The sequence below is a fragment of the Stenella coeruleoalba genome (assembly GCF_951394435.1).
Source record: "Stenella coeruleoalba genome assembly, chromosome: 18".
In the NCBI taxonomy this organism is placed as follows: Eukaryota; Metazoa; Chordata; class Mammalia; order Artiodactyla; family Delphinidae; genus Stenella; species Stenella coeruleoalba.
The window spans coordinates 6,986,834-7,001,474 of record NC_137164.1 but is presented as its reverse complement, the minus strand read 5'-3'; the positions used below and the strand labels follow the sequence as shown (position 1 = coordinate 7,001,474).

The following is a 14,641-nucleotide window of genomic DNA, read 5'->3' as shown; positions in this document are numbered from 1 at the left end:
AACCTCTGTAACTACCATGTAATCCATGTAACTATCACTCAGGGGTCAAGAATAGAACATTTAGCACCTCAGAAGCCATACTCAGGATCCCTTCTGATCCCTGACACTTCTTTCTCAGAAGTAACCACTATTCTGCCACTTTGTTTCCAAAGATAACCACTATTCTGATTTCTAATACCATAAATTAGTTATACCTTTTTTGAAACTTTACGTACAGTAAGTATTCTTTTTTTGTCTGGCTTTTTTTGCTCGACATATGTTGGTGAGATTTCGCCATCCTGTTGCATATCTCTGAAGTTTGTTTATTTTCATTAATATACAGTATTATACCACAGTTGAATCTGTTTTACTATTAGTGAATTTTTGGATTGTTTTCAGTTTGAAACTATTATTAATAATGCTACCTTGGATAGTTTTGTACTTATCCTTTGGTATATATGTGAGCATATATACCTTTCTAGTGAGCATATACCTAGGAGTGGAACTGATGGGCCATAGGTTATGCATATGTTAAACTTCAGTAGGTAATACCAAATAGTTTTCCAAAGTGATTATACCAATTTCCACGTCTGCCTGCAGAGCACGAAAGTTCTAGTTGCTCCACATCCTCCCCAACACTTGATATTGTCTCTCTCGTGGGTGAATCTCGTTGTGATTTTACCAGCATATCTACCATGTATTGTGTACTTATCTGATAACTTCTGAGGTTAAAAGTTCTTTCATGGGCTTCCCTGGTGGCGCAGTGGTTGAGAGTCCGCCTGCCGATGCAGGGGACATGGGTTCGTGCCCCGATCCGGGAGGATCCCACATGCCGCGGAAAGGCTGGGCCCGTGAGCCATGGCCGCTGAGCCTGCGCGTCCGGAGCCTGTGCTCCGCGACGGGAGAGGCCACAGCAGTGAGAGGCCCGTGTACCGCAAAAAAAAAAAAAAATGTTCTTTCATATGTTTATTGGCCATTCGTATTATCAGTGACTTGTTTTTAAGAAATATCCTGTTCTGTCCTTTGGATATTAAATCGCTCCACAAATTTTTTCTCTCATGGCAGCTGATTAATAGTGTGTTGGTTTTTGCTTTTATTTTTATTATTTTAAATTTTATTGCATTAGATTATAGTAAAGTAGTTACTTGCTGTTCTGTCCCTAAATGTTTTACTGTGTTTTACTTGTTTGTATGTTGTGTCCCCTAATGTGAGTGTATGCCTCTGAGGGCAGGATTTTTGTCTGCTTGGATCACTGCTATTTCCCAGTACCTAGAATAGTGACTGGTACAGAGTAAGTATTCATAAATATTGCTGCAAGAATGCATTTATTGAGAAGTAAGCAGAATGCTATGGATTCGTTATTTCAACTTAAATATATTTTGTATTAACACTCCAATGCAAGGCATGACACTGAAATTAGTAAGCATTTTGCATTTATCAACGTACTTTCCCTTGTAAATAATAAAGTCTTATCTCTAAAATATCAGTTTAGAGATCTTGTCTAACTTTTCCTGTGTTCGCTTCTCACACTGCGGTAGGAGTAGCCCAAAGTGTGCAGCCTTATGCCATAGTGTACAAAGGGGTTGAAAGCACTGGTTCTGAAGCCACACTGCCTAGGATCTAGCTGTGTGTCCTTGGACAATTTACTCAAGCTCTTGGTGCCTCAGTTTTCTCATCTATGAGGTAGAAATAATACGAGTACCTAACTCATAGGACCTTTAAGATTGTTATGTCAAGTGCTTAGAACAGTGCCTGGCATATAGCAAGCTGTAAACGAGTGTTAGCTGTAAAGGTAACATGACAGTGGGGAACTAACACAGGTATGATACAGAATAAAGACCATGTTAAAAAAAAAGAGAGAAACAATGAGATTTCCAAGCAATTTTGCACTTGCCTTGGGCTGTTGAACTCAGGAAACAGATGAATAAGTGGCAAGTGAGAGGCAGTGGCTTTACCCGAAGAACCAAAGGTCAGCTATCATTCAACTCAGACATCCCTGTGATTGGGGGCCGGTGGTTTTTATTATTAATTAGCCAGTGATTCTAACATCAGGTAGCTCACTACCTACAAGAGAGATGACTCCCTTGATGGATGGACTCATTGTTAGAAAATTCTTTCTTTTGTCGATCTGAAATTTACCTCTTCTGTCACTTTGTACTGGTCCTGGTTCTTTCCTTTGGAGTAATATAGAGTACATACAGGTAAGGAGGTCAGTTGGTTGTGTTGCTCCGTTAACATTTTTTCTTCAGCTTAAATGTCTCTAGGGTCCCTGAGCCTCCTCCATATGACATGGGTTTTGAACCCTTTATTACTCTTCTCTCGGTATAATTTATTTGTCAGCATTTTTCTTAAAATGTAAGACCCAGAGCCAGTAACTGAGCATGTTTCTCTTAGATGGCACACAGTGAAATATAAAAACTATTATTTGCATTTTACACCAATCTGTGTCATTAATTGACTCTATAATATTGAGTTGGTCATTAATTTTCTCATCTTCCTCAAATAGTATACCAATGAAAGATCATAAACAAACTTTTTGATATGGGTAATTTAGACATTCGTAAAAAGAAGCTAAAATACTTCACTTTAATGAGAAAAAGTATATCAGTCTTCATGCTAATAATCAAATTTTTGCTAATTAATGTGAAAATTTAAGCAAAGATTTCTAAGATCATTTCAGTGATGTTGCAGCTATTATTATTATTATAAACTGTACAGGTAATAATATCTTGGGTGAGGTTAGCTTTATTGCCTGAAAACTCAACTTCTTTTAGGTGTTGTAGTTAATCTAGTTGGTTAACTGAAACCAGAGCTACTAACTTATATTTGATATCCCTATTTTAATTTATCTGAGTATTTGTTATGAAGGATAATTGTCACCCATTTTGTGATTTCCCAATATAACCAAATAAATTATTTATTTTTAGTTTCCTTAATTTGTTTAGTAACCTCACCATTTTGGTTTGAAAAAGTTCTAGAATCTTCTTTGTAGTACTTAATTTGTATTCAGGTCTCATTTCTACCATTGAGAAACTTTGGGTGCTAGGGCACGTCCTTTGACTAGCTTCTTTTTTTTAACATCTTTATTAGTGTATAATTGCTTTACATTGTTGTGTTAGTTTCTGCTGTATAACAAAGTGAATCAGCTATACATATACAAATATCCCCATATCTCCTCCCTCTTGCGTCTCCCTCCCACCCTCCCTATCCCACCCCTCTAGGTGGTCACAAAGCATGGAGCTGATCTCCCTGTGCTATGCGGCTGCTTCCCACTAGCTATCTATTTTACATTTGGTAGTGTATATATGTCCATGCCATTCTCTCACTTCGTCCCAGCTTACCCTTCCCCCTCCCCATGTCCTCAAGTCCACCCTAAGTCTGTGTCTTTATTCCTGTCCTACCCCTAGGTTCTTCAGAACCTTTTTTTTTTTTTTTTTGACTAACTTTATACACTGTCCTCTTCTGTGAATTGAGAGCCTTGACCTTGGCTACTGCAATAGGTCTTTGTTTTTCTGCTTCTCCTTCTCCCTCCAGCCCATCCTTTTTCCATATCGCAGCTAACAGGGTCATTTTAAAATGTAAATCAGATCCTGTCATTCCCCTGCTTAGCACATTTCAAAAATTTCCCCGTGTACTTAGAATAAAATCTAAATTCCTTCCCATGGCCTATACGGGCCCAGTGAGCTGGCCTCTGATCATCTCTCCAACTTATTCTTTTTGCTCAATACCTTTTAGCTATAGTAAATAGCTATAGACCATAGCTATAGCTATAGACCATTCAGTTTTTTCATAGCACTTAACAGTTTATAATTATGTATGTTTTGGGTTTGTTTACTTGTTAATTGTTTCCACCACAAGACTGGATGCTCAGTGAGGGCAGGTAATGTATTTTCATTCACTGATCTGAAACTGAATGTGTTGGACATAGACGGTCACATATTTATTGTTCTTAAAATCCTATGATTCCTATTACTTCCAGATAAGTGTGCAGCTTTTCGTTTCCCTTGGTAGTGTTTATCAAATCCTCCCCCACCACTTGGACATTCATATTAAAATGACTGTCTGCCTATATATATATATATATATATTTTTTTTTTTTTCCTGCGGTACGCGGGCCTCTCACTGTTGTGGCCTCTCCCGTTACAGAGCACAGCCTCCGGACGCGCAGGCTCAGCGGCCATGGCTCACGGGCCCAGCCGCTCCACGGCATGTGGGATCTTCCTGGACCGGGTCACGAACCCGTGTCCCCTGCATCAGCAGGCGGACTCTCAACCACTGCGCCACCAGAGAAGCCCTGCCTATATTTTTTAATACTAATTTTTTGGTAAGTCTAAAATTACAGTGTCAGGACTTCCCTGGTGACGCAGTGGTTGAGAATCCGTCTGCCAATGCAGGGGACATGGGTTTGATCACTGGTCTAGGAAGATCCCACATGCCAAGGAGCGACTAAGCCCGTGTGCCACAACTACCGAGCCCGTGAGCCACAACTACTGAGCCCGCATGCCACAACTGCTGAAGCCCACGTGCCTAGAGCCCATGCTCCGCAACAAGAGAAGCCACTGCAATGAGAAGCCCATGCATTGCAATGAAGAGTAGCCCCTGATCGCCGCAACTAAAGAAAGCCCATGCGCAGCAGTGAAGACCCAACGCAGCCAAAAATAAATAAATAAATAAAATAGTTACAGTGTCATATCAAAGCTTGTTAAGTCCCAGATATATCAGTGTCTGTTGCATTCTTTGGTTGATTTATTTCTAGAACAGTTTTAAAATGATTACACAGTGTTCCCAGTGATTTGTTTGAATGTGACTAGCCTTGGCCTATCATTATTATAAAATGTGATTCTAGGCTGTGCTTATTTTAAATTTGTTGATGTTATTTTTGTTGCGTAGGCATGCCAGCAGTTTATTCCTTTTAAGTGTCAGTATTGGGATCTGTCATCTGAAATACAAGAATCTTTCTGAAAACTTAGCTTAATTCTGTTGCCATGCTACCCAGGGACAGTAAATTATTCATTTTGGGGTCAAGTCACCAGAGTACTGTTTGGCCATTTACCTAGTGGCTTAAAGAGCTAGAGTGTTTGCCCAAAGGGAGCCATTTAGGCCTCTCTCAGCACTTAGGATCTAGTTTATGGTTTATCTCAGATGGAGTGTGGTAGGAGAGGCTCATCCTGTTCTCTCTCTTCAGATTGAAGCTTAGGAAACTGACTCATTTTTGGACCGTATTTCCTTTCATTTTTACATTAACAGTAACTGTGGAGCTGAAGCTCTGGGGAGGTGCTTGGCTCTGTCTGCTGAAGTAGTTCCAGTGGTTGAACTCTCTCTGGCAGCTGAGCATGTTTCATTTAAAGCTCTTCAGAGCCGAGTAAATCTTGGCAGAACTCCATAGAAACCATAGCATATAACTCTTTTTTAAAGCTACTATATTATTAAATAAAGAATTTGGGGTAAAGTGATTGCTTTAATGGTCCTAATGATACTATTTTAAAAGGTCCTTTTATCATTGTCATTACAGTGACTTTATGATGTGGTCCAAGGACCTTACTAGGAAGAAACCCTCAGCCCTGAGTGGGTACTTACAGTGACAGGGAAAAGGCTTTGTAAGATGCAGTTCAGGGTGCCACCTCTTTCCTCGTCTGCAGCCTCTTTCCTGGATGCTTAGGAGGATAGTTCTGCCACACATAACCTAGTCTTTTGTTGTTTTTAATGAGGTATAGTTGATTTACAATGTTGTGTTAGTTTCAGGTGTACAGCACAGTGATTCAGTTACACACATTATATATATATATATATTTTTTTCAGATTCTTTTTCCTTATAGTTTATTACAAAATATTGAGTGTAGTACTGTGTAGTGCTATACAGCAGGTCCTTGCTGGTTACCTATTTTATATATAGTAGTGTGTGTATGCTAATCCCATCCTCCTAATTTATCCCTCTCCACCATAACCTGCTTTTAAGCTTTAAGATGACTCAGCCAGGCATGAGGTGGCCTGATGCTGTGAAAAAGCATGGATCTGGGGAGTCAGGGAGATCTGAGTTAAAATCTGTACTCTGACATTTAATAATTGTGAACTTAAGTTACTTCACTTTCTGAGACCCACTTCCTTATCTGTAAAAATAGGGTTATAATACCTACCTTGTAGGGTAGTTGTATTAAGTGAGATAATATATGTGAGATTTCTTGCCATGCAGTAGGTTTTCAATTGATTTCGTTTCTTCCTCTGTGTTAATACTCAAGTATTTTTTAGTGGCGGTAGAAATCCCATGCATCCACAAATTTAGAGGTATCTAGCTCATTTCAGTCTTAGATGCAACTGTCCCCTCAAGAATGTAAATTTGAAGTGTCTAATAAAGTTGGCCAGTTCATCTATTTCTGATGAATTAAATAGGGGAGGATGGCATTTGGGTAATTAGCAAACAGTATTTAAAAAAATAGCCATTTAAAATGGTTACATTGCAATATTTTGAAAGCTTAATGATGTTAATTAAAATTATCTTGTTATTGATCAGCATTTTTTTGTACCTGTCCCCAGGGCAGGAAAAATATGCAAGACGGTGCAAGTGATGGTGAAATTCCAAGATTTGATGGTGCTGCATATGATAAGGATCTGGTGGAAGCCCTTGAGAGAGACATTGTCTCTAGGAATCCTAGCATTCATTGGTTAGTCTGTTAAGTTCTTGAATTACAGTAGTGGAGAAAACAAATTGTAGGTTGGCTTGGTGTGAGTCTTGTCTTGTTATCCATTCATCTCCTGATTATGACCTCATCCGTAATATGAGTGTGCAGAATTGGTAGGACAGTTCTTCTTGCAGAATATAACCAAGACATTTTCATACTAATTTGATGTTGACATAGCTGACAAAGGTTGTTAATTGAATAACATGTCCTAATTTATGATTGCAGTATGTTTTCACTGATCATTTTATACAGTAAAAATTAGAATAATGTTCTTAATGTAAGAAAAATTTCATAATTTAAAAAAATTAAAAGAATTGGTATTGATCATAAATCAAAGATGTCCCTGAATAAGCATGAAACTTTGCTCTTCTTACAAAGGGATGACATAGCAGATCTGGAAGAAGCTAAGAAGTTGCTAAGGGAAGCTGTTGTTCTTCCCATGTGGATGCCTGACTTTTTCAAAGGGATTAGAAGGCCATGGAAGGTGAGAATTTATTGAAGTAATATAGGTATAAAACTGCTGCTTGCATGGTAAAGAACGGCAGCACTGTAGTTTCTTTGTGTGTTTATTAACACAGTTTGTAAAGGTTGGGGGAGGTTGGGCAGCCCTCAGGTACCTGGATTTGGATTTGTGGTTGCGATATGCTGCCTCTGCCTGGCAGGAGAGGGGCCTGGAGTGGTGGAACTATAGTCTTTAAAGTCACTTCCTTCAGGGGCGCTGAGCTAGAGATGAGTTTTAAGAATTTTCTAGATGTCTGTTTTTGTAAATAAAAAGTTAGCAAGGGGCTTCCCTGGTGGCGCAGTGGTTGAGAGTCCGCCTGCCGATGCAGGGGACGTGGGTTCGTGCCCCGGTCCGGGAAGATCCTACATGCCACGGAGCGGCTAGGCCGGTGAGCCATGGCCACCGAGCCTGTGCATCCGGAGCCTGTGCTCCGCAACGGGAGAGCCACAACAGTGAGAGGCCCGCGTATCAAAAAAAAAAAAAAAAAGTTAGCAAGCAAATTAAATAGTAATAGTGCATAGTCATAGAATAAGTGTTTGATCAAATAAATTATCTTTTTAAAAGCCGGCGTATTTCTCAGTAATTAATTAGTTTGAACACTTCATCTAGGCTTGGTGTAATTCTCAAATGTAATCAGAATGTTTATATCTTTTTAGCTTGCCCAGGACTAGTTCCTCCTAAGTTCAGTGTTTTCATTTTAACATATTAAAAACCCTTCCAACAGCTGCTGCCTGGAACTTTTTTTGGTCTTAGCCATAGGCAGACTCTTTACTCTGACTGGTAGAGTGAAATAAAAGTATGATCTTACTTTGCCCTTCCGAATTAGCTGGGAAGGTCTTTTACCTTCGCAATACCTCTTCCTTGTTTGATGTGCCTAAAAGCAGAGAGGAGGAGAAATTGTGTGTTTACATAAATGGCTTGGAACACCCATGGCATTTTGATTGCCTCTCACAACTTAAAAACTTTTATAGACTGTTCGTTATAGATTTACCTAATTTGGGGACCATATTACCATAAATTTCCCCTTTATTATAACTTTAAAAACAATGTTTAAAAGAAATAATAAGGCCTTGATAAAATAGGTATTTAAAGGAGTTTTAAAACAGCTGGAATGGTAGGTATAACCTATGTATCATGACGAGCCCTGTACACTTTTAGCAAGAGGGTAATTTGCAAATGTATGAAGATCACCTTGGCAGCAGTATGCAGGCTGGATTGGAGATGGGCATAGATGGATACAGAGAGGAGTCTGGTCAGGAGGCTGTTGCAGTAGTCTAGCCAAACGATGAAGACCTGAACAAAGGCGTTCGTTATTTGGCCAATGAAGAATGAGTGGATCTGTGAGAGATATTTAAAAGGTGTAAGTGATAACATTATGACATGATGGTTTATAGGGGTAGGGAGAGGAACAAGTTGTATGACTCTTAGATTCCAGGCTTGAATTACAGGAGTATGCAGTTGCTCGGATACCAACTACCCAAAATTGGGCCAAACTTCACAGGTTGAGGTCAGTTTTCCACAAGACTGCCCTCACTTCAGATGCCAACCACAAATTTGGGGGTCCCCAGGTCACCCTCACTCTGACAGCTGGCTGTAAATTTGGGGGTTCTCACTGCACCCTCAGGTTTGATAATTCTCTAGAATGACTCACAGAACTTAGGAAAGCATTGTACTTCCGATTATAGTTTTTGTTATAGCAAAAGGAGGCAGATCAGAACTAGCAGAAGAAGTGCATAGGGTGAGATCTGGGGGGATGCTGACAGTGTAGCTTCTGTTGTCCTTTCCCTTGCAAGCAGGATGCTTTACCCTCCTGGTGCATGGATGTGTGACAGTATACACAGTACTGCCAACAGGGAAGCTCACTCAGGCTTCAGTGTCCAGAGTTTTTACTGGGGTTTCATTGCATAATCATAATTGATTGAATTGTTGCCCATATGTCTCAATCTCCAGTCTCCCTTCTCTCCCCAGAGGTCTGGTTGACATCGCATGGCTCAAAGCCCCAGCCTGCTAATCACAGGGTTGGTATTTTGGGCAAGGCCAGCCCCCATCCTGAGTCATCTCATTAGCATAATCTATATAGGGACCCACCATGAGCCACCTTATTAGCCTAAAATTTCAGGGCCCAACATGAACAGCAAAGACACTCCTATCACTTGGGAAATTCCAAGGGTTTAGAGTCTGCCTCCCAGGAACTAGGGAAAAGGGCCAGCCAAATTCTTCATTAAATAGGGTACAGTGAACTGATACTGGAAATGGAGGAGAGGAGCAGATTTAAATAGAAACAAAATATATTTAGGTGAAAACTCAGTGGGTAATTGGAAATAGAGGTCTGGAGCTCGGGCTAGAGTTTAAGTTTAAATTAAAATTGTGAGATATAAGTGGTGGTTGATAATTTGGGTATGGATGAAATTGTTCAAGGAGTTTTATAAAGGGTTTTCAAAAGAGCAAAAGATTTAGAATTGCTTTGGGAATATAAAGGGCAGGGGGAAGAGGAGACCTGAAAGCCACTGAAGATGGTCATGAGTAGGAGAAGCATCAAGAAAGAACCGTGTCCTAGAACCAACCTAGGGAGCAGGGGTTTCAGGGAGAAGGGAATGAACACCAGGTATCGGCACCATCCAAGGTCAGAGAGAGGGAAGGAAGCTGTGAGTTGAAAAGTGACCATTGGTTGGGACTTCCCTGGAGATCCAGTGCTTAAGACTCCGTGCTTCCAAGCAGTGGGTGCGGGTTTGATTCCTGGTCAGGGAACTAGGATCCCGCGTACTGCGCAGTGGTGCAGCCGAAAAAAAGAATACGTAAAACTCAAAACAGAAAAGGAAAGAAAAGTGACCATTGGATTAGTAACTTAGGTATTTTTAGTGAAGGAGTAGAGGCAGAAGTCAGACTGTAGCTTGTGAAGAACAAATAGTAAACATAAACCATTTCTTTAAGAAGTTTGGCTGGGAAGAGGAAGGAAGAGGTAGATAGTAGCCAGAGGATTTGTAGGGTCAAGTGAAGGATTTTATTTTTTAAATAAATAGAGCCCACAGAGGAGGAGATACAGGAAATAGAGGAGATAATTGACAGGGTAATGTCATGAGGAGGGGAAATTTATAAACGCTGTACTGCATCTATGAGCTGTGTCTGCGCACAGACGCTAACCCTGGAAATTATCTCCTGCTGGACATGACCACATTAATGACATTACAGGAACTGAGAGGGCATTGAGAGGGGATGGTGGAAAGAGAAACAGAAACTTTTCTGTAGCTGTGCCAATACCATTAGTTGTCTTTACAGTTTTCAAAATATCAATCTCATGTATAAAGGCTTCTGGCAAAGCAAAAATTTTTCTTGTAAAACTAGCGTTTCAAATCCTAGTGATCCCTGGTTGTCCTGGGTATCAAAATGCTATAGCTAGAAGAGCGTTTGGACGGTTTCTGAATTTAGAGTTTATGAAACTTTGATATGCACATAGTTTTCAAAGTTTAAACTCCCCAAAGCTAATTGAATTAAATTAACAAATGGCTCCAAATTCCTCTTAAGATCACGAACTATCATGCAAAAGAAATGTAGTGTTAACTATATATCTGAACTCTCATTAAAAGTGTTAGAAGAAAATAATAAGTATTTAAAAATCCATTAGTCTGCAAGACTAGAGGATCGGTGTTCTTGGATAATTTTTACTCCTCATTGATTTATTTTTATGGAACGTTTTTCTGTTTGTTTCAAAGGTGAGAAGTAAGTAAAATTTATATTTTAGCCTATGTAGTGGCTTTTTCCTTACTAACACTATTTTCTGTAAACTCTTAACTGCCTGGCACAGTTAAACTGATAAAAGGCTAGCTAACTTGATTATGTTTGAATCACCACTAGATTTTAGCTACCTTATTTATTAACTGATGAATGGATCTTTATTTCTGATTCAAAGTGTATATTGTAAGTGTGTTGTTGAAGATAGGTTTTGTACCTTAGGAGGGCGAGGGATATATAATCTGCTCCATGTGGTAGAGAATGTCATCTTATTTTCATTGCTTAAACAGAGCAGTCACTCTTAAGCGGTGCTCAAGACCATACACATTTGTCTTCTGCCAGGTTCAGTAAAATCGGTGGGCTCTTTCTAAATGTACCAGGAGATTCCTTGTTGTCTAGGCCCTTTGTTAGCCCATCTCTGAGTACCTCTGATTTGAGACCTTTTGTGAAACCATTCTTCATTTTTGCTTTTTCTGTCTGTGAAATGATATTCGTGCCCAATGCGCCATGAGTTTACTGTGGCAGTTGAGCTTATCTTTTGATGGGAAGGGTTTCGTGTACATTAATAGTTGCTGATATTCTATTAGAAAGCACATTAACCTGATAAGTCATTTCGTGTGTCCTTTGGAATTTCAGGGCGTGCTGATGGCCGGGCCCCCAGGCACTGGTAAGACCATGCTGGCTAAAGCTGTCGCCACTGAGTGTGGCACAACATTCTTCAACGTCTCGTCTTCCACGCTGACGTCGAAATACAGAGGGGAATCTGAGAAGTTAGTTCGTCTGTTGTTTGAAATGGTGAGTGATGTTATATTCGGATTTCAAAGCACTGTTTGTGTAGGCACATGGTATCCCTTTAATCTAGATCCGTTTACCCAGGGATCCATTTAAGAAAGGGCAACTGTACTTATAGTTTCACAGTTCTTGACACGCTAATAAGACACGGGGCGGTGGGTTTTGTGGAGTGGTTGATGTGTCTTCAGCGTACCTTCCTCTCTGAAGTAAAAGCCCTTTGGCATCCCGTCCGGTGCGGGTAGAAGAGACTTTGGAAATGTGTGTGGTTTGACTGATATTTCTGGATCTCTAATGAGCTGGTGAGCAGAAGTATATTTTAACATATATTTTGAAAATCAGAAATTGATCTATCATTAAAGTTTGTTCCTTTTTCAAAGTAGTTTGCAGTAGCTACTTAAGACTGCATATTTGAGGATAGATTGGTGATTTATCTTTAGAAACTTTTTGTATTATGGAAATTTTCAAACACAAAAGTAGAAAGAATAGTACCGTGAATCCTCGTGTATCTGTCACCTGACTTCACCAACCATATAACTTATCTTTTATGTTTAGAAATTTTTCTGTTTCTGATATGATTGATTAATTTAACCTCTGTCTATAAGCAAGTGATGGCATTAAAGCAGTGAGAAATTTCTGCTCTTTTTCACCATTGTTTTAGTCGGAGGAAGTGTCTTTTAAAAACTTCAGATTATTTCAGGAGGTCACTAAATGATTTCTTTAAACTATTTTCACAAAGGCTAGGTTTTATGCCCCCACCACCATCTTCATTGATGAGATAGATTCTATCTGCAGTCGAAGAGGAACCTCTGATGAGCATGAGGCAAGTCGCAGGGTCAAGTCTGAGCTACTCATTCAGATGGATGGTAATTGATATTTAATTACTGTCTCTAAACTGTTTTGGTCCCTTTTTGAATTTTGTGTAGATTCATACTTGGAAATTCTCAACGACCGGACTAGAAGGCAGCTGAACGTATTTGTGATCATTTGTTCATCCACGCATTTGTACATTTGTTCATGCACTCAAAAAGCATCTATTGCTTACTTGCACCATCTCAGGTTCTGAGGTTAAAAAGAACAGGACTGTCGTGGCCTTCAAGGAGCTTACTATTTAGAGCAAAGCCTTTAGAGATGTGGCTCAGGGTCCCGGGGGTCTTTAAGACTCTTTTAAAAGGTGTGCAAAGGCCAAACTATTTTCATAGTAATATCAAGATGTTATTTACCTTTTTCACTTTCATTCTCTCACAAGTCTCATTTTTAATTTTTAATAATAAATGTTGATACACTACATGCACACAAAAGCTCTTTGGAGGTCAGTAGTCTTTACGGGCATAAAAAGGATTCTGGGACCAAAAGTTTTGAGAACCACTGACCTAGTTGAGAAGCAGGCACCTCACAGACAATTACAATACATTATGAGCTCTGGGTTTAGTGAAAACATAGCACGAGAGGCACCGCCCGGACTAAGGGAGTCGTAGAAGGGAGTAGCTGACTTGGGCTCTGAAATATCGGTAGAAGTTATTCAGACGAAGAAGAAAAGGCTTTGGGGAGCCACTGGAGGAAGAGAGTGATGGGCCCAGAGCTACTTTTTAGAGATATATCACTCTGGTAGTTGTATGGTGAATAGGAGGCTATTTAAGCAAATTGTGAGAAAACATAAAGTGTGTTAAAAAAAAAAGTATATATATATATATATGTATGTATGTATGTATATCCACAGTGCATTGTTTTAAAATAGCTGTGGTTATCCACCAACCATAGATACTAATGGAATACTTAAAACGTGTGTTGCATACAGTGCCAGGCACTATAAGGTACATAAAATAATGTAGTACCAGGAGTTCCTTCCCTCAATGAGTTAACTGTCTTAATTTCTGTTAAAGTGTAATATGAGAGACTAGAGTGACTGTGTTGTACTTGTTCTGTAGTTATCTGTTGATTTGTCTGGTTCTGACACCATGCAGAGGTCAGAAGAACTGCATCATGTTCGTCATTGAGCCTCTACCACCAAGCCTGTGGCCGATGCTTAGAAATGTTAGTTGAATGAAAGAATAAAGGACTGTAAGAAAAACACTCTTCTTTCCCCCTTACTGTATATAGGAGTTGGAGGAGCTTTAGAGAATGACGATCCTTCCAAAATGGTTATGGTATTGGCTGCTACTAATTTCCCATGGGACATTGATGAAGCATTGCGAAGGAGATTAGAAAAAAGGATATATATACCTCTCCCAACAGGTATGATGCCTTCCTTTTACTATATTTTGATCTTTCTTTTACTCTCTGTTACATTTTTCTATTTCTGTAGGTCTTTATTCCCTTGGCATTCTGCTTAAAGAAGTTTATAGCATCACAAAACCCATTTGTTATTTATGGAAACAGAGGCCTCAGTACTCTGCTGAAGTTTCTTACATTCAGAGGAGTGGTTGTGTTAATAAGTTGATAGGACATCTAAGTTTTACTTTTATTTATTTATTTTTAATTAATTTATTTTTTTGGCTGTGTTGGGTCTTCGTTGCTGTGCGCAGGCTTTCTCTAGTTGTGGCAAGCGGGGGCTACTCTTCGTTGTGGTGTGTGGTCTTCTCATTGTGGTGGCTTCTCTCGTTGCAGAGCACAGGCTCTAGGTGCGTGGGCTTCAGTAGTTGCAGCACATGGGCTCAGTAGTTGTGGCAAGTGGACCCTAGAGCACACAGTCTTTAGTAGTTGTGGCGTGTGGGCTCAGTAGTTGTGGCATGTGGTGCCAAGACCACAGTAGTTGTGGCTCATGGGCTCTAGAGCGCAGGCTCAGTAGTGTGGTGCATGGGCTTAGCTGCTCCACGGCATGTGGGATCTTCCCCGACCAGGGATCAAACCCCATGTCCCTTGCATTGGCAGGCGGATTCTTAACCACTGTGCCACCAAGGGAAGTCCCTAAGTTTTAATTTTAAACTTGAGTCTTCATTAAAACTTACGTGGGGCTTCCCTGGTG

General features: G+C 39.9%; 1 protein-coding gene across 1 annotated transcript in view; it reads left to right on the top strand.

The window, feature by feature from the left end:
* The window catches only part of KATNAL1 (katanin catalytic subunit A1 like 1), a 75,966-nt gene that overhangs the window by 41,002 nt on the left and 20,323 nt on the right, over window positions 1-14,641 (top strand). Inside the window, exons 5-9 of the mRNA XM_079902849.1 lie at window positions 6,511-6,638; window positions 7,035-7,140; window positions 11,524-11,682; window positions 12,416-12,542; window positions 13,777-13,911. Coding sequence (XP_079758975.1) covers window positions 6,511-6,638; window positions 7,035-7,140; window positions 11,524-11,682; window positions 12,416-12,542; window positions 13,777-13,911 — 655 coding nt within the window. The remainder of the gene's footprint in view (window positions 1-6,510; window positions 6,639-7,034; window positions 7,141-11,523; window positions 11,683-12,415; window positions 12,543-13,776; window positions 13,912-14,641) is intronic.